Here is a 24,388-nt window from a genome sequence, read left to right on the forward strand (position 1 = left end):
TATGGCATTTGTGTCTTTTGACCTTCCTTACAAAATAGTATTTATAATGAAAAATAAACATCACATTTTATCAGTAATTATTATTTCTAAAGTACATTTGTCTGTTGCTTTAAAAAGATTACCTATTACTAAAGAGCAAAACTACAGTATCAATGTGATTATTTTCTTAATGTTGAGTTGGTGCCAGAAGCTAACAAAAGAATACCTGATAACTAATATGCAAAATTACACACACACACACACACACACACACACACACACACACAGAGGCTGAAGCCACTTGTCCCGAGCGGGGTCACAGCAAACCGGAGCCTAATCCAACAACACAGGGCATAAGGCTGGAGGGGGAGGGACACCAGTCCATCACAAGGCACCCCAAGCAGGACTTGAACCCCAGACCCACCAGAGAGCAGGAAACCTGCTGCACCACCACACCCCCTGCTAATGTGAAATTAGCACAAGGAAAATACAAGAAAATACTTTAGCTTCAAGCAAAACACTTGAACTAGGTAGTAAAATTTGGGTGTTCTTGCCCTTATCTGACTTTCACTGTCATTTAGGTAGTTTATACCATCTGCTACTGTCTGGACCAGCTCAATTTGGAAAGAAAAAAGATTTTAAAAAGGAAATTAACACAAGCATCATTGTTAGTACCACCTGGCCTCTGCTTCTGATATTAGTGTGTTTGATATAGAAATGTCTTCATTTAGTGTATGTCTGTTACAGTTTTAGATGGATTTCTAATATAATGTCTCATTTTCCTTAGTCTAAGTTTGAGATGTCAAAGGTGATTGTATTTATTTAGCCAATGTTTTTCTCCAGAATTACTTACAGCATTAGGGTACATACACGGATTTACCCATTCATATAGCTGGTGGATTTTTACTGCAGCAATTTAGGTGAAGTACCTTGCTCAAGGGTACCATAGCACTAAGAAGGATTTAAATCTGCACTCTCCAGATCCAAAGGTAGCTCAAACCACTAAGTTACTAGCTGCCCCATATGCTGTTATAGTACCTTAACTCTTTGTGCCACACATCTGATGATAGGAATTTGCCAGGTAGAGGAACGAGGATGCTGCCGAAAGAAAAATATGGAGGAAAGACATAGCTGTCAGGAACCCTGCAACCGGACGTTAAGTTGTACCTGGGGTCAAAGGGAAACTATGGAGATGAGTAAGGAAACAGGGTGGTGCCTTTCCAAGCTGAGATAGCTTGATGTGGATGCCAGCCATCACCACGGTGCCCGGTTGCAGGGACAGGTGAGAATATAGCCAAGCCTCTTATTCCACATGAACTCCCAGCCCTCCTCTTGGATCACTCTCTCCACCTGACAATAACAACAAAATATTGTCTGAGGAATTATCAGTGTAAGCCAGAAATTGTGAATTCAACGACATCATATAAAATTAATAAGTAAATTCATGTCCTACAAATGGTAATGCTAAGGATTTATACAGTATTAAACCTGACATGTTCTTTCAGACAATTTTCTCAGCAAATTTTTCTGTAAAAATAATTTTGATTATAAAAAGGCATTGAATAGTTGAAATTCTGCATAGATCTCAAGCAGGGTTGTGTGGCTGGTCAAGCAACTGTTGGGATTCTTAAATCAGGGTACTGTGTACTGACAGGAAATTAAATTGTAATTGTAATGCAAATTGTAATTGTAATTAATTGTAAAACAGTAACAATATCAACGACAGAACAACGACAACAAAAGAACAAACACCACTGCATTGCTAAAGATGCATTTTCCTCATTCAAAATAAAAATATGTTTTCCCTTGTAAATTGACTTAAGACGTACATTCATATGCCAGATGCTATATAACAGGTTGGTTACCTGGGAAGATGAGCTCTTCTTATTTTAGAGGCACCACTGATGTTTTCGATGTTGGGCAAGAAACGCATCGCTAAGGACCCTACACCCACTCGTGACAGGTTCCCCACTGCTCTTTTGTAAATAAAAATCTTAGCAAAGTTGCTGGAGACAAGGGTTTAAAGTGAAACTGGACACCAGATGATGCCAATAAAGACACTGAGAAAGAATGGATAAGTCACACATTTCTTTCTATAGGTTTATTTCGAAGTCTGCTATGTTCTCAGCATTAAAGCTCTGAAAAATGAAAAGCCATTTTCTGATAATTCAGATTCTCTTTATGTTTGGACCTCCAGCTCCTTGCCGTCCTTAAGCTGCTGGACTTCGACATCTTGTATAATATTGCAGGCAACTGTCCTTTATTGTTTTCTCTTCTCACACAAAATTTACACATTTATTTTAATTAACTAGTTTATTTTTGACTATTTTTCTAAAAGCAAATGCATATGCATATTTTGTACTTTGATATTGTTTTCCCCATCTGGTTAAATAAAATATAGTTGCATGAGGCTTCAGGACGTAGCACTGTTTCGCACAATGAGAAGACACCAGAGGTCCACTAACATTTTTCAGCGTTTTGCCATCACCAGAATTTTTCAGATTTTTTTCGTAGTGCATCAGTACGTTACCAGTCAGAAACTGCAATACACTCATTCGGGTTATGAGACTTTCACTTTATGAGGAGTTTCATTTAATAGGACCACTTTGTCATATTTGTTCTCATTTATGAGGTTTTAATTTAGATTTCACTTGCCTCTTGACAGCCAAGTGGTGCAATTTAAATTTGAATTTGTTCAGTTATCTGATGCTTTTCTTCAAAGCCATGTGAATTGATTATTAATTAGCTTTTAGCTGACACTTTTATCTGAGGTCACTGACAATGTTGGATATACTGTCCTCAAGTCCCTACAATCATTCACCCATCGATATAGCAGAGCAATGTGACAGATTGAGAGAAACTCAGAAAACCCACATGCATATACAATGTGCTATCATCCGCTCACCTGAAATACAAGGATTGGCTGCGACTTTCTGCTCGTCCAGCACTTAATATCTTTTGTTCATGCTACAGGTATTTTTGTGTTGTTATTCCTTTAACATCAAAGTCCACAGCTGGATCAGCTGTTTTTTGGAAGAAAATGTTTTGTTGCGGTTCAGTCCCAGTGTGGGCTACTGTGTTGATAATCTTGCGTAGAAAGAAAAGGGAGGAATAAATTCAACAACCCAGCGACTCTCCTCCATATGACTCAGGGTACATGAAGTACCTTGAAAAACCTGGTTTATGAAGTACCTTGCTCAAGGGTATTACAACAGATGCAGGATTTCAAACCCGGTTACAAGTCTAACCACTAATCCCACCAGCTGCTTCTGTCAGTGAATGTCAGTGTCAATACATCTTTTCTCAGACTATACAGTCCTCAGTTTAAGACATTTATAAATGATTTTGTCATGGGTATACTTGAATTATTATTGTATACTTGGTTTCTGTTTTCAGTCTTCTGTTGCTGCTCCTTTTTCCTTAAATTAATTTTGTATAAATTTTAAAAATCTCATAGGATCATTCTTTAACACTTGTAACAGCCATTTGGACATCCTATATTCATTACACTTCATACATCTGTCTGTACAGTATTTAATTTGCAATTTAACAAATTCACAATCCAGCTCTTGGAAGTCTGTTAGGGAGTTTGTTGCATAAATTTTCACCCTAGCTTGGTATTTTACAGTTCTGTACCATACATTCTCCAGTCTCACCAGGGTAACTCCAAGAAACCATTTGGGCGACTCAAATTCTTTCTTTGCATTTTCCCATACGAAAAAGGACACTTAAAGAGCAAATGCCAAGTCGAAAGTGTTCCCATGTATTTGCTCACCTTGTTTCTCTCCGTTGGCTTCTTGTAGCTGCCTGTAGCAAGTTCAAGACCCTGGTTATAGTCTACAAAACTGTCAATGGATCTGTTTTCTGATACTTTCCTGACCTGATCCCTCATCACACTCCTCAAAGTCTGGTCACTTGGTGGTCCCACACACAAAAGCTCCAACATCCTAAAGGCTCTAGGTTCTAGCTTCAGTTCGGTGGAATGACCCTGACTTCCACTTCCCCCCAAATTCCTATCTGCTCCATAAGCTTTGACTACATTTCCTGTTTACATTTTTAAAAAATTGCTCTCCATCAGTTGTATATATTGCTTTTAGTGTAACGTATGCTAGCAAAAATGGTGTTATTTCACTAAGTGACAATACTTTGCGAATTGTGTGTGCATTTCTGGCACTGTTGGTAAAATGCACTATTGTTTACTCTGAAGTATGTCACTTGGGAGAAAAGTGTCTCAATGAATAAATGTAAGATCCTAAAAGGTGCATATAGTGAAACATTAGGCTACATAACACACTTTCATTTGAAACGTGACTTGAAGTTTAACCATTTATACAGGTGAATCTTTTACAGAAGAAATTCATATCAGTCATCAGCAGCAGCTGCCTTTGGACCCAAAGGGTGTAGGTTTGAATCCTATCTCTAGCAGTAGTACCCTTGAGCAAGGTATTTACCCAAAATTGCTCTAGTAAAATTACCCACCTATATAAATATATAAGTAATTGTAGCTGGCACTGTAAATTGCTTTGGAGAAAAGTATCTGCTAAATGAGTAAATATTAAAGGCATACAGCAAGACCTCTTCTGGAACTTCCAACCTTTGATTTGTAGGCTTGTGTCCTTGATCACAACATTGCCTGCTATCAATCTGTATTTATGCTGCAGAAGCAAAAACCAACCAAGAAACCCAGGTTGCCTATCACTACACAGGTAAAGCTACCAAAAAATATTCCCAGCCACAAGTGGCAGCTGAAACAGCAAGACTTGAACACTTATCTGAGCTGTAGTACTTGCTCGTGATTCAGTTTTGTATGCAATCAAGAATACTGGTGATAAACTGTTCTTGCCAGACTATACAATGAACTTAAAAGAAATGGAATGTGGGGTTGCCTCAGTGTTCTTCAGTGTCTTCATTGAGCTTGCAGTGAGGAGTCACATGACCATCACACCAGTAAGCTCCTTCCATCTGAAAATGGCTCAGTTGCCATGGTGACCATATTGATCTTGGAGAATAGCTATTCAAAGCAATGCCTTGAGTGGAGAAAAGCTGCTTAGTGAAATTACATCAAAACAATGTGCTTGTTTCAAACAGAGATGCGAGTTGTGTCAATATATAAAATGAATCCATTTTTAAGTGTTACATTCATAGTACATGTTATACTCTATGCTGCTGCCTGATAAATCACTTTGTATTGTTTTAATATACAAATTAAACACTCTATATGACCAATATTTGAACACAAGACACATTCAGTTCCAATCACTGAGAACAAAACCAAATGCATGTGTTACACAATACTTTATTAGGTACCATTATTTCCATTTCATAAGCATTTTCTTGGATATAGATTATATTATGAATATGTATCTAATTGCTTATACATGACAATTGCAGATGGAGCAGCCAAGAACGATGGAAGCCTGATGTTATTCTACTTGAACTGGCTGATTGGTGGTGGGATTCGGATGTCCTGGCCTTTTTCCAGCCTCTTCTCACAGTCAATCAAGTAGTTTACGCCATCTACCACTATCTGGACCAGCTCAACCTGAAGACATGCAGAGGACAAATTCACAGCTCAGAATAGAACAGACATTCTGGCTTTAGAGCCTAATTAGTTAGGCATCCTCTGAGAATGTAAAAGTGCACCAAATATAGAAATAGTGTTCTTTTCACTTAGAGAAACTGTCCTCTATAAAGAAATCTCAAACGGATGATTCCTAGATGATTTTTCACCTCTGACTTGCCCAATCGGTCCAGGTTGGAGATGTCAAAGGTGCTGCCCACTGCTGCAGTGTCTACACCCCCTGTGCCACGCTTCTGAAGACGCAAATTGTTCAGGATCTTTTGCAAACGAGCATCCTGTAGTAAGACACATGAAGGAAACGTTTAGTTGTCAGAAAGCCAGCATCCAGGGATTCCTGGAGCCTGCAAACTAGTCATAAAAACTATGGGGAAATGGGGTGGTACCTTGCTGAGCCGAGGTAGTTTGACATGAACACCGGCCCTTAGCCCTGTGCCCAAGTTGGAGGGGCAGGTGAGAATGTAGCCAAGCCTTTCATTCCACATGAATTCCCAGCCCTTCTCTTGGATCAGTCTCTCCACCTACCAATAACATGATATTGCCAGAAACAGTAGCAAAATAAGTCAAGAACTCACCCCTGCCCAACTACATCCAGTTACTGCATCTCCTACATATGGAATGAATACCCAGAATCTTCCATCAAAAGTGGATAGTTTGGTTCACAATAGGGATCCACTGTAAGCAAACTGATCACACACTTACATTTATTCATTTAGCTGATGCTTTTCTCCAAAGCGACTTACAGTGTTAAGGTTACAATTATTTAGCCATTTATACAGCTGGGTAATTTTACTGCAGCAATTTAGGGAAAGTACCTTGCTCAAGGGTACTACAGCCAGAGATCAAACCTGCAACCTTTGGATCCAAAGGCAGCAGCTCTAACCACTACACTACTGGCTGCCCCTCTACTTACATCAGTTAATTATTGAAATTTTAAACTATAATCAATATTTGATTATAATAGAAGATGCTGACATTTCTGTCCAGTGAGCCAGTAAAGACGAACAAGACGACACTCATTGGGATTATTTACCTCTTGGAGTCCCTTACAGAAACGCTCAAACACGCGCTTCATGTTGCCTCCTTTCTCCATGGAGATAACCCGTGTATGGTCCTCTTCATTAATCCATATTAAGAAGGTCTTCTGATCATTATGCCTGTTTGCCCCAAGCAAAGGGATTAAAAAAAAAAAAAAAAAAGAAAAGAAAAATCACTGCAGTGTTGATGTTATTTTAGATCCTTGATCACAAGAGTTGTTTTTCTGTTGAGTTAGCATAAAGGTAGATAGTGACACCCTGGGTACTACAAGCTTAGGAACACCTTAAAGTGCATGCTAAGGACCTTGCCATGTGTTAGGAGTAAAGAAGAGAAAATCAAACAGTAAAGAGGTCATTATTAGAGTGGGGATTAATAATTGAAGACTGCACTAGCCTGCTTAAAGTGTGACTGAAGAAAAGGGAGTAGATACTGATGCTGGATCAAGCAAGCGAATGCTGGTTTGATCTATTTATGGAAATGTATTTTTGGATACCAAATACGGAAATCGTTCCTTCCAAACCGAAAGAAAAGGTAATAATGAAGGACTGCTGTGTTTGTCTTCAAAGAATGATTACAGCAATAGACTGATGTTCTCTTAACTACTGTCTACAGAACTGTGTACCGCATACTGTGTGCAATGTGATTTTTTTGCTCTTTGAGCTGGAAAGACATACTGCCTCGGAGACAAATGATAGCGCAAGCTTACAATCAATTTCTGCCTTCTTAATGGAATGAATGGACCCAGGCCACCCAGACCATTTCTAGAAAATGCATCCTACACCATTATGGAACCTCGACAAGCTAGAGACCGATACTCTTAGTTCAGAGTTTCTGCCAGACAATCCAGCCTTGTACTGCTTTTGTTATTTGTACAGCTCTCATTTATACAATATTCTTAATGCATTATTGCACCTCTGGTTTTAATGTCTGTTATTTTCCTATGTTTTTCCATTTTGACTGAGGAAAAAAAAACTGTGGTATGACACATCCTCAGCTTGAAGTCCCAGCCAAATCCAATGCAAAAATTTCACACTGTTTAATGTAATTAAGATTTAAGATTCTTTGTTTACACTTTGCATATAAACACAAACAAAAAATACACCATGAATGTTAATAGTGATCATATTTATTATATATGAAAAATAATAATTTTGTTCTGTTTTGGTCACACTTTCTACACCCTGCTTACCAGATTCCTCGTGCATCAGGCCAGTCGCGAGCCATTCCTGCACAGGTCAGGAGCGGCGACACTGGCTTATCAAAGAGAAAATGGTCCTAGGAAATCAAACAAGAGAGAAAAATAGCTAATGCATAAGTCACATGTCTGCACTTGCTGAAAAAAACCTTGAATCTAGTAGTTTTGCTTACATTTTCACCCTGCAGTCATTATTACCCCTTTTTCTAAACTGTGTTGATTGTTCTGCGGTAGTGGAACTGAAGCATTTGATGCACGTTGTTGGCAGGATGCCCTTACATCGATGAGTTGTTGCTGCTCCTGCTCTGTCATCTGGGTTAGGCTGTAGTAACGGCCCTTCAGATCACCTTGAAGCCCGTTGAGGGCATCCACCACCACCCGCTCCACCTCTCTGCGCTCCGCACGCGTGCAGGCGGGGGGCAAGCTCAGGCCACGGATGCTGCGACCCGTGCGCACTCGAGAAGACAGCACATAGCGCTCATCGAACTGCCCTGACCGTATCTGTCAGAGAGTATGGCGTTACACACTTCATTTGGTCATTTCACAGAACACTTTCACTATATCATCATCCCTGGATTAGTTATTATATTCAGTTCTATGTGCTTTGTCTGTCTAATCCACAAGGAAATGTGGATTCGCCACCTTTACTGTCTCAGTGAAGAGAACCTTCCATACATTTTGGAAAGGGCTAAGAACTTAAATCAGATGAGCCTTGATGAACATCACTGGTATTGAATGATGAGAGGGCAAGTCCATCAATCAATTAAGGTGAGCCTTACCCACACAGTGTGTTACACACATTATGTAACCTTTTAGCAGTGTTCCCTCAACCTCCATTTGTGTACCTTGCTGGCATCCAAGTCAGTGGGGTGTGTCATTGTCTGGGGGTCATAGCCATTATGCCTTTCCTTTATGACTGGATCAAAGATCTCAGCAAAAACCTGGGAAACAATGGCACAAACAAGCACTTTGAAGGTCACGATTCAGGATTTAACTCCTACTAACAGGAAAAACAAAAGAAAAATGTGTAGCCATAAGAAAACTTTCAAATTCACAATGGCCTGTGACACGCGCATCTTGTACGTTGTGTGCCCCCGAGGTCAGAATCCCTGAGAAATTACGACCGCTTAGCCCGGGTGGAGGGGGATCTGTTTTCTATAAATCAGGAGAGAAGTATTTTCACCGTCCCTTTCCCTGTCTTCTCCTTTTATTGTAAAGAGGCACATTACTGCACTACAGAGCAGGCATTTGTTGATGCTGTACTCAGAATAACTCTTACTGTAGTTAATTATGGAATTCATTTTGGTGTCTCACAGGTATATCTCCATATTTCTGTATACAGTTGTAGGAAAATGTTCATATGGCCTAAGTCTACAAAAAAATTGACAACTGTACATATAGTTTATGGTTCACCCAGCAGAGAAGAGAATCTCGGGTCGTGTTTCTCGTGCCTCTGGAATGGTTCCCAGCGCAAACACTTGTGACCGCCCGGCACCACAAATGACCCTTTACCTCGTAGGATTCCTCGTCCCCAGCAACCATGCCCACGGTTTTGATGAAAGGGTGTCCTGGGTTGTCCACTCCTGTCTGAATGGCTTGGTCCAGCGTGAAGCCATTGGGTGTAGCTTTGTCGCACAGCCGGGCATAGATGGCTGGAGTGAGCTGGCTGGCCATGCAGTTGTTGTGTTTTCTCAGATCAGGGTACTCGGCACTGTCGGTAGCATAATATTTTTGGTTTATTTGCACGAAAGCGCTAGACGAAGGATTTTTCTTTGAGCCGGACCGAGTCCAAAGCAATTGGTTCAACAAATACCTCATCGGGCATAAAAATAAAAATTGACTTAACAATTAGAAGAAATAACTGTACTATACACGTGATCTTGGCACGAATGGAATATTGTGACGTCATGAGCAGTATGGTTGCTAGGCTCCACTAAACAATAATCCTTTAATCATCTTTCCAGAATGTAATATCTGAATTGTAGTAGAATCTAAATTATTAGCTAAACAGGCTGCAAGGACGCATTCTCCTGATTCAATGAATTCCTTATAGCATATTATTGGAAACAATTAAATAACCACGGCAGAGCAAACAGCAAGAGAATCATGATATCCTCGCATAAATACTACTACTGCTAATCGCAGTTACTTAATAATATGCCTCGGTTTTCAATATATTGCATATTCAAACTCAAAGGACAACTGGCAATGCATTACATTTAATGACAATTACATATAATTAATTGGGGCTCACTGATTGAGTATGTTAGAGAAACTGAATATTACACAGCGAGGCTATTAAAAAGGGTAAAAAGACGCAGTAAAAACCGACGCGGAGACCCTCAACTGTCCGAACGTCATTCACTTTGGTTCTTTCTAGAACATTCCACTAAGATTCATCAACGCCTGTCATCTACGCCGCGCACGGACCGAAGTTTTACTTCACATGAAAAAAAAAAGGGGGAAAGCATTCCAGCAATGTCCTTTTCAAGTTTATTAAGAGTAAAATTAACATACATGGTCGCAGGGGAGCCTGCGCGAAAATGGCACTTTTCCCCCAAAAAACCAGCACCGCGAACATAAGGTAAATTACAGCGAAATGTCCACACTAGCTGTCCGCTCGCGGACGTGCGCGAGAAACAGATGCACAGTGAGCGGGAACGAGAGAGCGCGAGCCGTGTTCGACTGACTGACTGCGAGGCGCGCGCTGCGGCCGGACGCCGTCAGTCAGGTTACCTGGGAGGGTAGAGTTTGCGTTGCTGAGACGCTGCGCCCACATAGTCCCTGTTGAAGAAGAAGCCCGTGGCCAAGGAGCCCGCGCCCACCAGCGACAGGATGCCCACTCTCCTCGCTCTGGAGGAGAAGACCCGAGCGAAGGTGCTTGCCATGTTGTATCCGGGGGGGCGAGGAGAAGAGAGGCGATGCTGCGCTGAGGAGGCTGGGAGAGGAATGGATGAGGGTGCGAATGAATGGAGGCGGGCGGATGAGCGCGCGCTACGTGGTGGGAATACAGCTGAGGAAAGAACCGCAGCCGCAGACGTGCTGGGGACTGCAGCAAAAGAGCCGGGAACCCCCCCTCCTCAGTGGGGAAAGCACCACACACCGGCGTGGCCGGTGCAGGAGAACCAATCCAAAGGCGAAAATAATCATTAATTAATATCAATTAACAATTAATGGTCAGCGCGGCCGGGTATCGCTTCAGCTCGCTTGTTTATAATTAATCTGCGTTTTCTTGGGAACGAAACTAATTCAGCCCAGGATTTATTTCAGCAGCCAAACGTGTTCCCGTAGCTTGCATCAAAAGGCTTTTTGAAGTGTCCGCCGTTAGTTACGTCCTTTAGTTTTATGCTGATGTCACCTAAGATTGTGAGTGTGTGCAGTGTAGTACATTCCTATAAGTAAAGCGCAGGAAGTTCGTAAACACATTTCGGTGAGATCAAAGGCTGTCATTTGTGTCGCATATAGGACAGTAAGTGGTGACATCACCATATGGCTCCTCTGTGATGAGCTGAAGGGTTAAGCAAAACTGCAGACACAGTGTGTTTGCTATATTGCATTTAAAAAGCAGAGCAAAACAAAGGCCCGTTCTGAGTTTATAAAAGATAAGTGATATAGAGAGATGCAGCAGCTTCGGCTCATTCGTTCCTCTGCCCTCCAGATTGCAAATCAAATGTACTTGCCTATAGCATAAGCTATTTAGAATACACACACGCACTTTCTGAACCGCTTGTCCCATGCAGGGTCGCAGGGAACCGGAGCCTACCCGGCAGCACAGGGCAGAGGGCCAGGGGACGCACCCAGGACAGGATACCAGGCCGTCGCAAGGCACCCCAAGCGGGACTCGAACCCCAGACCCACCGGAGAGCGGGACCCAGTCCAACCCACTGTGCCACCACACCCCCCCTATCTGTTTAGAATAAAACTACACAAAACATACACGTTTCCAAACCCTTGGAATGTGTACTACCCTGCCTTAACCAACACACACTCTGTTTCTGGCCTGATTTATGATGGAAACTAGTATGTTGTATGATATTGGAAGTGAATGTCATTCGATGTTCGATGAACAATACCTTTTTAATGGCACGGATTAAAGACACCTCTTTGAACGGAGTGTGTGTGGCCGTTTGCACTTGGCCTAATGTTAAGATGTACATATACTTGCTGACTCAGCTTCCTGAACTCCTTGTCCTTGTCAGGGTCCCGAGCCTATCCCAGAATCACTGGGCTCTAGGCTACGAGAGGCTATCCCCTGAGTAGGAGGCCAGTCCATTGCAGGATGTATATACAATAAGACATCATATACCAGTTTGCGTAGTGGACTAGCAGGTAGTGTCTTGGTTTGGGCTGTTCTCCCGTAATTTGAATTTGTTCCCAGGTTCGAATCCCACTCCTACTGTAGTACTCTTGAGCAAGGTTCTTACCCTGAAGTAACACACTGCTGTATAAATTGGTCACCCACTATAAGAAGCTTGGTATACAAATCAAACATTATAAGTAGTCTTGAACAGAGGGATCAGCTACATCACACACACATCATCTGAAACTGCTTTTTCCATACAGGGTCGCGGGGAGCTGGAACCTAGCCTGGCAACACAGGGTGCAAGGCTGGAGGGGGAGGGGACACACCCAGGACGGGACACCAGTCCATCACAAGGCACCCCAAGCGGGACTCAAACCCCAGACCCACCAGAGAGCAGGACCCGGTCAAGCCCACTGCACCACCACACCCCCCCCCCCATTCAGCTCCATGAGGAATAATAATAAAAACCCATATCCGAATGACTTGTTGACAGCACAGTGACCTAACACGTAATGCTGAAATTCATAATCAGGGCTGACAGAAAATGTGTTAGTATTTGACCGAACACAGGGTTACTGCTGTATTAGTCCATCATTTTGTAAACTTTAGCCTTATAGGCCCTAATTTTATGTTTTTGCCATCAGAGTGTCACATCCCAGACCAGCAATAACCCCTGTGACAACAGGAGGTGTAACTCAATTTCATCAGTCTCACAGACCCTCTCGGCTGTTAATTTCTTTGTACTTGGTAGCGTAGTGATTAGAGCGACTGCTTTTAGCCCCCTGGATCACAGGTTTGATTCTCATCTCTGGCTGTAGTACCCTTGAGCAAGGTACTTACCCTAAGTTGCTCTAGTAAAATTACCCAGCTTTGTAAATGGGTAAATAACTACATTATTAGTGGATTTGGAGAAAAGTGTCAGATAAATGAGTAAAGGTAATAAATCCAGGGTTGTGGGTTCATGATCAGCGCTCCAGTGCTTTTCCTGTGATAGCCTAGCGATCCTTTTTTATTCACTGGTTTCCCTAATCTTGTCCCGTGGGTGTTTGTGCCCGAGCTATTCCATACACCTGTCCGGTTCCAGTCCTGCATTTCATGATGCCTCCACGTTCTAGTCACATATTTCTATTTCACGGATTGACTCGCAGGGGGTTTGGTGGCCTGAAGGGTTTAGCTGGTGCCTACTGTGCAGAAGGTCTGGGGTGCGAGTCCTGCTTGGGGTGCCTTGTGATGGACTGGCATCCTGTCCAGGGTGTGTCCCCTTCAGCCTTGCACCCTGTGTTTCCGGAATGAGTGGCGGCTCTCCGCGGGACAAGCAGTTGTTGACATTGGTTGATTAATACAAACATCACGTCTTTGTTCTATGTTCATTATATCACTTCTGCACTTATAAAGTCACTCCACACATAAGATTGTTAACACTTTAGGCCCGTGTCCACGTTACAGCGATACGTGTCCGTGTCAGAGTCACGTGCGGGCGCAGTATATTGTTCATAAGCTGTTGCTTCATTTTGCGTGACTTCAACTCCCTCTTTCAGGTCCTGCGAAAACCCAGGATAGAAAGGACCCCAAAGGGCTAATGCCAGTGGAGGCACTGGGTATGAAGTCAGTATCCACTGGTGGAGCGCAAGGTGTGTGAAAAATGATCACAGCCCACTGAAAGCCAGTATCTATGCTACAGGTCTTTCAAAGTCTTATTTGAAATCTAGCTTGTTTTCCAATGTTATATTTCATTTATTACATTTATTCCCTTAGCAGACGCCTTTCTCCAAAGCAACTTCCAATGAACTCTACGTAGTGTTATCAGCCCACACACCTTGTTCACCAAGGTAACTTACACTGCCAGATACACTACTCATCCATACTTCAGTGGAACACACTCTCTCTGTCACTCACACACTATGGGGGAACCTGATCAGCATGTCTTTGGACTGTGGGAGGAAACCAGAGCACACAGAGGAAACCCACACAGACATAGACTAAGCGGGACTAAACCCACGCCCTCTCGCACCACCCAGGCACTGTGAGACATATAAAAGACTACTTTTACCAAGGTGGAATTTTAAGTCTGTTGCAGTTAAAAAGCAATAAAGTACAGCTTTTACATAGTCTTTAAGTTTTGTTTTTGAAAGTAGATTAATATTTCCATGAATTATTTGCATGGCTCGGGACAAGCGGTTGCTGAGAACAGACATCCAAAATTGAGCAAAATTGCTCAAACTCAATTACCTGGATAAAATGAGAGAAACACCTGACAGGTCAAGAACTGTGACTGTATTCAGTCAGCCAGCAGCTTGTGGAAAAGATAAAATGAAACACGGTAACAATAAAGCAAATTTAAGAGACTCTGGACCATTTTCCAAACGAAGTCCATGTCAAGACTATCTTTCAACAGAGAATACGTGCTCAATGCACAAAAAAAGTTCCAGGCACAAGCATTTATATTTTCCATTTTACATGATCAGTTTAAAGATTTAAATTGTAATTCTGAATGTCAATGTTTGTCAGTTTACAATTAGTGGAAATTAAGGGGTTTGATATTGCAGAATGATATTACAGAATTCAGATTACGCCTTGTCCCTTTCACATAGCAGAATAATAAAATCATAATATAATTAAATGAAATGTGGAATATAGACATTTTCCATCTTACATTTCATTTCAACAAACAAGGCTGAATGTGGAATAATTGAATGAGTAGACAACCAAGAGAAAGCATGCAAAAAGAAAGAATAAATAATACAAAGACTTTTAGTGCATGAATACTTATTAAATTCATCTGTGTGCCCTCTGTGAATTCTTACCTTCTACCAGGAAGCGGGTTGCAGTGACCTTCAATTCATTTTCACATTACGTGGCATTTCTGGGAGAACCTCAGTGGGAGTGACCTCATTTTTTTTTCCATTCATCACTTACAATAAATCAGGTTTCTCTACATGGTCTCTCAAGATGTCCAGGAAGTTTACTCTGACGGTTTTGCTAATTTTTTGCAGCAACTGTGGTTCTTAGCTGAAGGATAATCTCCGATTCAGTGACTTGTGACAGACAGTCAGCAAAACATTTTATTTCGAGTTGCTTTTTCCTTTCCTGCTTGATGAAATTCTTTACTATACGGGTACAGTTGTTTTCTCAACCTGGTATCGTCTGCCGTGTATGAAGCGCAGGAAATAAAATTACATGATCCGTCATGCACTTTCTTATAAACCATTAACTTTTGCATGAATAAATTTTGACACCAACAGAGGATGGTAAAATACATGATAGACAACATGCGATTGTCCAGTATTTTGCTGTGTAAATCTATCCGATTGATTATTTCTGTGGTACCGCAGGCGTGTCCATAGCGGGTGTGCTCGCAGGCACGTACAGAACTGACCTTTGTCACAAGGTATGTTTAGAAAAAGGGTGAGGCTTTCTGCTGCCTATAGATAAGATATGCAACTTCTCTTACAACCTTTTCTCTGAACTTTGACGTGATTGCAAATGACCTGTCCGGTGCTTGTATTTAATATAATTTCCTGAAATGTATACAGGCTATTTGTGATTATTGCGCGTTAGTCTAGAGAAAAACGTTTTCTGTGTAATTATACAACACTACAGGTCTCACACGCAGTTTGAAGCCACTTGTGGCGAACCGGAGCCTAACCCCAACACAGGGCACAAGGCTGGAGGGGGAGGGGACACACCCAGGACGGGACGCCAGTCCATCACAAGGCACCCCAAGCAGGACTCGAACCCCAAACCCACCAGAGAGCAGGACCCAGCCACGCCCGCTGCGCCACCGTGCCCCCCTAACTATGGGTCTCAGGGAAATGTGAAATAAAACACAAAAGGGGTTTTGTTCTGGTTCCCACATCTGTCATACATACATCACCTGACAAAATAACATTAAACAGTGTTAAAAGGAAATGCTTAATATATAGGCAAAAAGGTCTTTACTGCAACTAAATTAACATCTTGTGGTGAGAGTTTTTTTCCAACATCACACTGAGAAAACACCAATACCCTTCTTATTACAATTAATTATTGTTTTTTTAAATCTGAATTCATTACAAAAAATATTTCATAGGTAAATACAGATTCTGACTCTAACGTTGCTTTAGAAAGGCACAAAAAGGGCTGGCCTGTATTGGTAATTAGCATTTGACCTTATATAATTTCCCTATGTAGCGTTCCTAAAAATTTTGGTTTAATTATTTCAAACAATATGGAAAACAGGATACCATCATCTGCAAAATGTAACTGTGAAACCGTGTTACCCTCACATGGTATTTTTGGCCTGATTCCCTCTGGGCTTTGCAGGTCACCTAGCCAGGTGTTCACCAATAAATGCCACCCCAGAACAGGCTCAAGGGGATCTACCCAGCAGCATCATGCACCCTCCGGCTGCTTGAGCAATGCTGATGAGTAAATCCAAAATGTTAAAATGTATCCGTCCAGCACACAGTGTCACGCAGCCAGTCAGAGTTTAGACCATTGCCGTTAAACGTTTATTCATTTAAGAAACACTTTTCTCCAAAGCGACTTCCAACAAACTCTTTGTAGTGTTATCAGCCCAAACACCTTATTCACCACGGTGACTTACACTGCTAGATACACTACTTACAGAGGGTCACTCATCCATACATCAGTGGAACACACACACACACAAACACACACACACACACTATGGGTAAAGCTGAACAGCATGTCTTTGAACTGTGGGAGGAAACCAGAGCACTCAGAGGAAACCCACAGACACAGAGAGAACATGCAAACTCCGCACAAACTGAGTGGGGATCAAACCTACATCCTCTCACACCACACTGTGTGCTGTAAGACAGTAGCACTGCCTGCTTTGCCACCATGTCACCGTGCCGCTCGCAGAACAAGTTTTTACTGCAGTGAGTAAATGAAAATGTCAAATGAGAGGCCTGTCCACAAAAATAATATTTTTGTTATAAATATTATTTAAAATATGTTGGTATTATCATTGTCATGCATAAGATACACACACACACACACACTTTCTGAACCGCTTGTCCCATACGGGGTCGCGGGGAACCGGAGCCTACCCGGCAACACAGGGCGTAAGGCCAGAGGGGGAGGGTACACACCCAGGACGGGACGCCAGTCCGTCGCAAGGCACCCCAAGCGGGACTCGAACCCCAGACCCACCAGAGAGGAGGACCCAGTCCAACCCACTGCGCCACAGCACCCCCACATAAGATACATTTTATTTTTATTTTTTAATTAATTTCAGGTAACAAATTTTTTGTATGAGGACCAGTTATATCTTCCCATGACAAATAATGGTAATTTGATCCCCTTACAACAGGAATTCGCTTAACAGGGTGAATTCACACAATGAATTACCCCATTAAGCAAGGAATAATGTAGTCATAATAAGACGTATTAGATTGCAGCTTTGCGTGAAATGGAGAGCAACATATTCGGTTACATTACTTTGCAACAGACGCAAGGAAGACAAGGTTTAACTGGAATATAAAATTTTATGTTAAATATATAGCAAGTGTGAGAAACAGACTAAAGAAGCCTATATTGACAGGTTTCTAAAAATAAACAAAAACAAAATAGCAGATAAAGACAGTAAACGTGAAGTTTCAGCAAAGGAAAATCTTATTATTGCTTTTTAATGATTTTTTTTAAAAGCCAAGCAATTTCCTGCCATTGTATGGGTATCTTTTTATGTGTCTAACCTAGGAAAGCAGCATTTTTTACCACCTGGACAGCCGATCCACATTGACAAAGGACTTTTCCCTCCTTCAACAACCGCTTGTCCAGTGCAGGGTCACAGTGATCCCAGGCCTCTCTCAGAAACACAGGGCACAGGAAAGTTTCTGTCTGGTTGAGAGTCCACAGAGCAAGAATGGACATGTAAAGATGTGATCTTTAAACAGGTGAATGTCATGTATCAATGCATAGCTTCATTTTCAACTGGCCATTGATATTAAAAATTAAATGCTTTGCAAAAGTCAAATACCATTACTAAAGAATCTAAATATTTTGATGTCAGCAATTCCACATCTTCCTTTTTTGTTAGATGTGATGTGGCACTAGTTTTTCACATTTAAAATAGCACATTAACAGTTAGTAGGATTCCCATTTTATACAGATATCAAAGCAAGTAACATGCATTTTGTATGATGTTTTTTTTCCCTGCTGGGGCTTGACAGCGCAATCCTTTGATCAAATTTTATAAGCTTTTAAAGCAGGACAGCAAGATTTACCCACACTAGACATACAGTATATGCTCTGCATTTCTTATAGCTAAGTTAGTCACAAACCACTTGTCCCATGCGGGGTCGCGGGGAGCCGGAGCCTAACCTGGCAACACAGGGCGGAAGGCTGGAGGGGAAGGGGACACACCCAGGACGGGACGCCAGTCCATCGCAAGGCACCCCAAGCGAGACTTGAACCCCAGACCCACCAGAGAGCAGGACCTGGTCAAACCCACTGCAACCCTGCTAAGTTATTCATAATGTTAAATTGTCACTGTGACTGAGTTAGAAATTTGGGTCATAGCTCTTCATGGATTGCAATCTTGACATGATGACATGATCATGACATGAAGTGAGTGTCCCATGAATACTGTGAACCTTGTGCTCCTGGTGTGGTCAGCCTTCAATTAGACTAAAGTTGAAGGGCCAGAAAATTACTATTAAAGACTACCATCGGGGTTGGGTTTATTGGGAACTACCCCTCAGTGCGACCCCGAGAAGCCATCGTTTCTGTACATACCACCAATTAAAGCACAGCTTTCACACGCCATCAGACTTGCCCTCTGAAAGGAAAAAAAAAATTCACAATTTCGATGAGTGAATCATTTGATGTTCATTGCTTACATGTATAAGCGCTCAAAAGACCCGAGTTCCAATCATACCTCCTATTCTAATAACCTTCATCTGGAAACTTAGCACCGATTGCTCCAGTAAAGACTACCGAACAGCATACAAGTGTGAATGTATACATGTGTAAATAACTGGAAGTATCTTAATACTATAAATTGCTTGGGAGAAAAACATAATCTTGGATAAATTACATTATGTTACTTCGTTTAGCAGACACTTTTCTCCAAAGCGACTTCCAATGGACACTATGTAGTGTTATCAGCACCACACACCTTATTCATCAAGGTGACTTACAATCATCATCATCATCATCAGCTGTTTTATTTGTGATATTAGATTATGAGTCAACAGCTGTGGCTGGCTAAGACTGTCAGCATCACAAGAAATAATTATCCCCTGCAATCTTGTGCTAAACATCAAACTTCTGCAGTCAGTTTAATGACTTTTATTCTGTCATTTTCCTAAATGTACTCATGCATGTTTGTTCCATGATGCTTTGCTGCTGTATGTCCTGTGTGGGGTGGGGTGCGGTGCCTGGTGTGCAGTTGCCCTGCCTCTTGCATCTTTGTCACCGTTATGCAAAGCACATTTATAGAAGTGAGTTTGTAAGTGAGCTGCATGAATTTGTAAGCCAGTTGTACAGAAAAAGCAAATTATAATATATATATATATATTCACACTCACACACACACACACACTGACTGAAACCGCTTGTCTCAAGTGGGGTTGCGGCAAACCGGAGCCTAACCCAGCAACACAGGGCACAAGGCTGAAGGAGACACACCCAGGACGGGATGCCAGTCCATCGCAAGGCACCCCAAGCGGGACTCAAACCCCAGACCCACCAGAGAGCAGGACCCGGTCCAACCCACTGCACCCCCAGTTCACAAACCGTTATAACTATTTTTTCACTCTATGTACAAGTGAATGTACCTTAAAAGTAATAAACAAGCTGTAATAAAGTAATAAAGCGGCTGAAGGACATCAGTAGTTCCACAGCAGACCTGCTAGGTGGCGCTGTTTACTCACAGATACATTCGGCAAAGGCCATCGATAGGTGCAGTAAGCGTGAAGCCGAATCCCGAGCTGAAAGTGCAGCCTATTAACCTCACTTGTAAATCCTGAAATTACAAGTGAGGTCCGCACCTTTTAAAATAATCCACGAATGTTTAAAACAACGTAGCATTATTTTCAAAAATGTCAGATCATTTTTTTACGGTAAAAATATATACTTGGGATGCGGTACCTACATTATTTTATCATAGAGAAAACAGCAAGTGCGTCCTTTCGTTGTTGTAATGTTGTTCGGCAAAAGATTCTCGCGGTTATAAAAAGACCATAAATAAGAAATATAAAATCACATATCTTTGTTTTACGTAAGTTTTTTTTTTTTTTCTACTTTCTTCATTTAAATACATCCCTCCCGAGGCCTAGCGACGGATCTCAGGTAAAGTGTTTTATGGACCCCTGGTAACAAAGACAGGTATTTAGGCATATTTATATCTATGAAAATAACCGTTTACTACCTAGTTCTGTTTTCACTAAACAGTTTTGTTGTGTAAAAACTATCTGCATTAGGTGTTCATTAGTTACACACTTTTCTAATTGCGTGGGCTTTAGTGTTTTACATGTGTCCTGTTTTGTTTATAACGTACAACATGTTTAAATTACCTTTCGCAAGCTAGTCAATATCACGGTATCTAGAGAGAAAGCTAATGGTTTGTCAAAAAAAAACAAAAAGTAGGCTTGATGTTTGGCGTGAACACCTTCAAGAGGATATATAATTTCTTCACAACCGTCTTGCTTTTTGACATTCGACACCTTCCAGCTGTCGCGGAACATTTAAATGCGCGGTCGTACCGCGGAATTCCTGCAGATGGAGGCACTTCACTGGTTTTCAGGAAGTTTAGAAGGCGCGCGAGCACCAGGCTCTTCGGCGACCGATTCTCGGTCAGTTTCGTCATTTAGCTCCCATCGCTGATAATTGGAAGTTGTGCTGATTTAAGCTGATCCTAGAGCAGTTTTTTTATTAAAGGTAACAAAAAAAATGCCTCGGCTGCTTTGGCGTTGAGGAGTCGCGTCCCAATGGAGGCGTGGCCGAGGCGTCTCCAAAGGGCCGCGTGTCCTATGCGCACGAGCGGGAGGCGTATCCGAGTGGTCGCCTTGTCCGGTGTGTCCTTGTAGGGGGGCGTGTCCGAGTGGGAGGCGTGTCCTGGCCGCGCGCGCTCCCTGCCAGTGACGTGTTTCCTGGTATGGGGACGGCTTCTCGGTGGAAGTCGTAAAGGGGGGAATGTGATTTTGTTTCTATTTCCCCCCGTGGAAAAACAGATTGATTTGGCTCGTGGAGAGGTCGTGGCTGGGGTACGAGTCATAAGCAGTCGAGTGGTGCCAGGATGTGATGTTTACACTGCATAATCATTATGCTGCCGAGGGTTATTCCGAATCCGTGCTTGCAGTCACGCCTGAAGACCACCAGTAGGAAAGCAGGCACAGTAAAGTTTCCCCCACCCCTCTGGAAACCTTGCATGCGCTGTCTATAAGCAGTGTACATGAGCCTCCCTCAGCGAAGAGTCGGGGAATCGGGGCTCCTTGCGGAGTTTGCACTGCACGCCGGTGGCGCTGCCTGTCGCTCCCCCCCCAGCTCCCGAGGCACACCGAGTGTACCGATCCACCGCAGCCGAGGAGAACCTGAAGTCGGGCTGCGGCTGAGACATGACGCCGCCACCGCAGCCGCCAGTGATTAGGTACAGTCAGTGGTGCAGGGGCTCGGAGCCCCTTCGGGAGCGTGCTGGGCTGGGCTGGGCTGGGCTGGGTCAAGGTTGGTTGGGTTCAGCTGAGCTGGGTTGGGCTAGTTACTGGTGTTGGCGGCCAGCAGCAGTAAACAACAGCGACCGGCCGGGAAAGAGAGGAGCAGCTCGAGCGCAGCAGGGAGGCATGTTGGATGCGCGGCTGCTGGGCAGATCGGGACCACCTCTCCGGAACTTGGAACGAGGGGGTCATTGCGAAACACCAGCATCTCAGCCGTCGGCCCTGCCAGTGCTGTGGTGAAAAGGTGTGGATGATCCCGATCTGCTGGCCGCAAGAACTGCCTTTCGTGCCCTACTAAGTGTCTGTCACGTTTTCGCGTTCGCCAGGAGGTGGGACTTAGTGCAAGTTGCCTTACAAAAGTCAAAGTTATGAGTGGGTGACCGTGATCATGTTCCTAACCACCGGAGGGTAAGCCTGCTCACACCTCAGGTAACAGTGAGTGAGATCGTTTAACGACTTTTTCTATTTATTAAATTGCTCTTTTTCCGGGATGTGTTCAGTGCTGAATATGTACTGTATTTAACCACGTTTCTACTTGACATTCGTCGTCGTGTATGTACTACGTGACATACATAACAACATATATATATATATTGTGTGTGTGTGTGTGTGTGTGAGAGAGAGAGAAGGTTACGCGGGTTGCTCGCAGTGACGCTAATGGTTCCTTTCCCGGACGGGGTTGTTGAAGTGGAATTGCGCAAGTGGGGCACGGCGGGGGCATCGGTGCTCAGATACCGTCTCTGCCCTTTGGAAACACGGGCTTATTTACACCATTGATGAAGTGTGGGGGGGTGGGTGCACAGGGAACCCCGAACGCGCCCCGTTAACGTAACCAGGCTGTGTTACGTGCCGTTCTGAACTGAAGTTGTGGCTCGACATCCGAAGCACCTCACTCTCACACTCGTGTTCGCAACGAGCCCCGGCCGAGGGTCTGTCTCAGTGTCTGTGTGTGGTGCGTGCGCGAGCTGTGGACCTTCGCGTCCGCCCGTTTTTGTTTGTTTGTTTCTTCGTTCTTTGTTCAGTTTTGTTTACTCGGGGGTTTTGCCCGCCGTCTCTAGTCTTAGACTAAGTGGAGTGAACCGTGAAGGCGACACGGACACCCCGACTCGGACCACCGACTGTGACCGACTCGAGTGTCCGCGGTGCGACTCCTCACCCCTCCCGGCCCGGGCTGAGCGGACACACACCCCTCGTGCAGAGGCGCCTCGCTGCTCGCGCTGCTCACGCGCTGACACTGGGTGCGTGCCCACGAGACCCCACCGGAGGAGCCGCGACGGCGAACCGGTGTTCGCGTGTACCGTGGTACACACCTCCTCGTTTACCCACCGGCTCAGTCAGTGGGCGCGCGCCCGTCCGGTGTCTCGAGCCTGATAGCACCGAAAATATCGTTACTGCTGAAACAACAGCAGTGAGTGACAGCAGCGCTGTGACCTCAGTCAGTACCGGTAGTACTAGTAGTAGTGCTAACAGTAAAGCTACTGCTGTGCTACTAGTAAAGTATTAGCAGTTGTATTGGACAGAATAAGCACCGTCGCGTCGGCGCCCACTATTGATTCCTGGGCGCCTTTTTTTCGCCTTCGCTGCGCTCCTCGAGATTCGCCCTAAATACTACAGTAAAAAGAGACACCTGCACCTCTGGCGTGTGTTTCTGTGTGTCCTACCAGGAGACTGACAGTCAGCAGCTCACAAAAATACCACCGCCTACCAACACCATTTACACTTATTCACTTGGCAGACGCTTTTCTCCAAAGCAGCTTCCAATGAACCTTATAGTGTTGTCAGCCCACACACCCTCACCAAGGTGACTTACACTGCTAAATATACTACTTACACTGGGGTCGCTCATCCACGCATCAGTGAAACGCACTCTCTGTGTTGCTCACACTTCCATTGCTATAGCTGCACGCTTGTTGTCATGTGTTTAGGCGGATCGTCGTATAAAAGGGGGCTCTGTGAGTCTGTCCTCGAGTTGGTCGTCTTTTCCAACAGGGCTTTGGGCTAAATGAAAAGATATGTCCGAAGCACTTTTCTTTTTTCCGCTCCGTCTGTGCTGTTCACGTGCGCTCTTGGCGGTACCCATGAGGGGCCGAGGGCGGCGGGCGGCATTGGGTACGCTGTTGTACAATTGCTCTCTGCCCTGTCATCATCTCACGCACTCAATATGTACTTCCATTACAACGAAAAGATTATTTTTTTTTTGGGTCTGATTTCAGGGTTATTATATTTTTAGCTTTTATGTGCTTCTGCATCTGAAAGGCTCCCGGCCGTAATTTCCTAATCATTTTAAACATCCCATCTTGGAAGGGTAGTAAATGTAGTATGAAGCCACGGTTCACATGAGTAGAGGAAGAGCTTTAGTGGCTCTGTGATGACATACGTCCACGGTGGACTTGGCTTCCGAGAACGAGACAAACTCATCTGGTTATTCCCGGTAACTCGGTGCCCTCGCTCTTGCAGTCATGTTTAACCGAAAGAGTGGCTGAGCGCTCGGCCGAGGTCACGGAGGGCGGATGTACTTTGAAATGTGGACGACTGTCAAAGTTAAATACTCACCGGCTGCTGCGAACCCCTCAGTCGGCCTCGGAGCAACAGCGAAAGAAGGATGCCGAAGCGAGCCGCAGCCTGGAGGTGGGCAT

General features: G+C 43.5%; 2 protein-coding genes across 5 annotated transcripts in view; one reads left to right on the forward strand and one right to left on the reverse strand.

The window, feature by feature from the left end:
- Positions 1-5,267: 5,267 nt before the first annotated feature.
- Positions 5,268-24,368, reverse strand: ckmt1 (creatine kinase, mitochondrial 1). Its single transcript, XM_018763513.2, has 10 exons — positions 24,306-24,368; positions 10,527-10,728; positions 9,303-9,501; positions 8,636-8,731; positions 8,070-8,291; positions 7,785-7,870; positions 6,591-6,714; positions 5,944-6,078; positions 5,710-5,835; positions 5,268-5,521 (listed from the first exon to the last, which is right to left on the reverse strand). Exons 2-10 carry the CDS (start codon positions 10,676-10,678, stop codon positions 5,408-5,410), a joined length of 1,254 nt encoding a protein of 417 aa, XP_018619029.2. The 5' UTR covers positions 10,679-10,728; positions 24,306-24,368; the 3' UTR covers positions 5,268-5,407.
- Positions 21,479-24,388, forward strand: part of furina (furin (paired basic amino acid cleaving enzyme) a) — a 75,675-nt gene continuing 72,765 nt past the window's right edge. Inside the window, exon 1 of one of the 4 annotated variants that reach the window (XM_018763507.2) lies at positions 21,479-21,688. The gene's annotated coding sequence lies outside the window, so the exon portion shown is untranslated. Of the gene's footprint in view, positions 21,689-21,815; positions 21,997-22,019; positions 22,182-24,313; positions 24,381-24,388 lie in introns of those variants that run through there. The other 3 variants (XM_018763508.2, XM_018763510.2, XM_018763506.2) reach the window with 3 other exon arrangements.

This window comes from Scleropages formosus, chromosome 11, assembly GCF_900964775.1.
Source record: "Scleropages formosus chromosome 11, fSclFor1.1, whole genome shotgun sequence".
NCBI lineage: Eukaryota > Metazoa > Chordata > Actinopteri > Osteoglossiformes > Osteoglossidae > Scleropages > Scleropages formosus.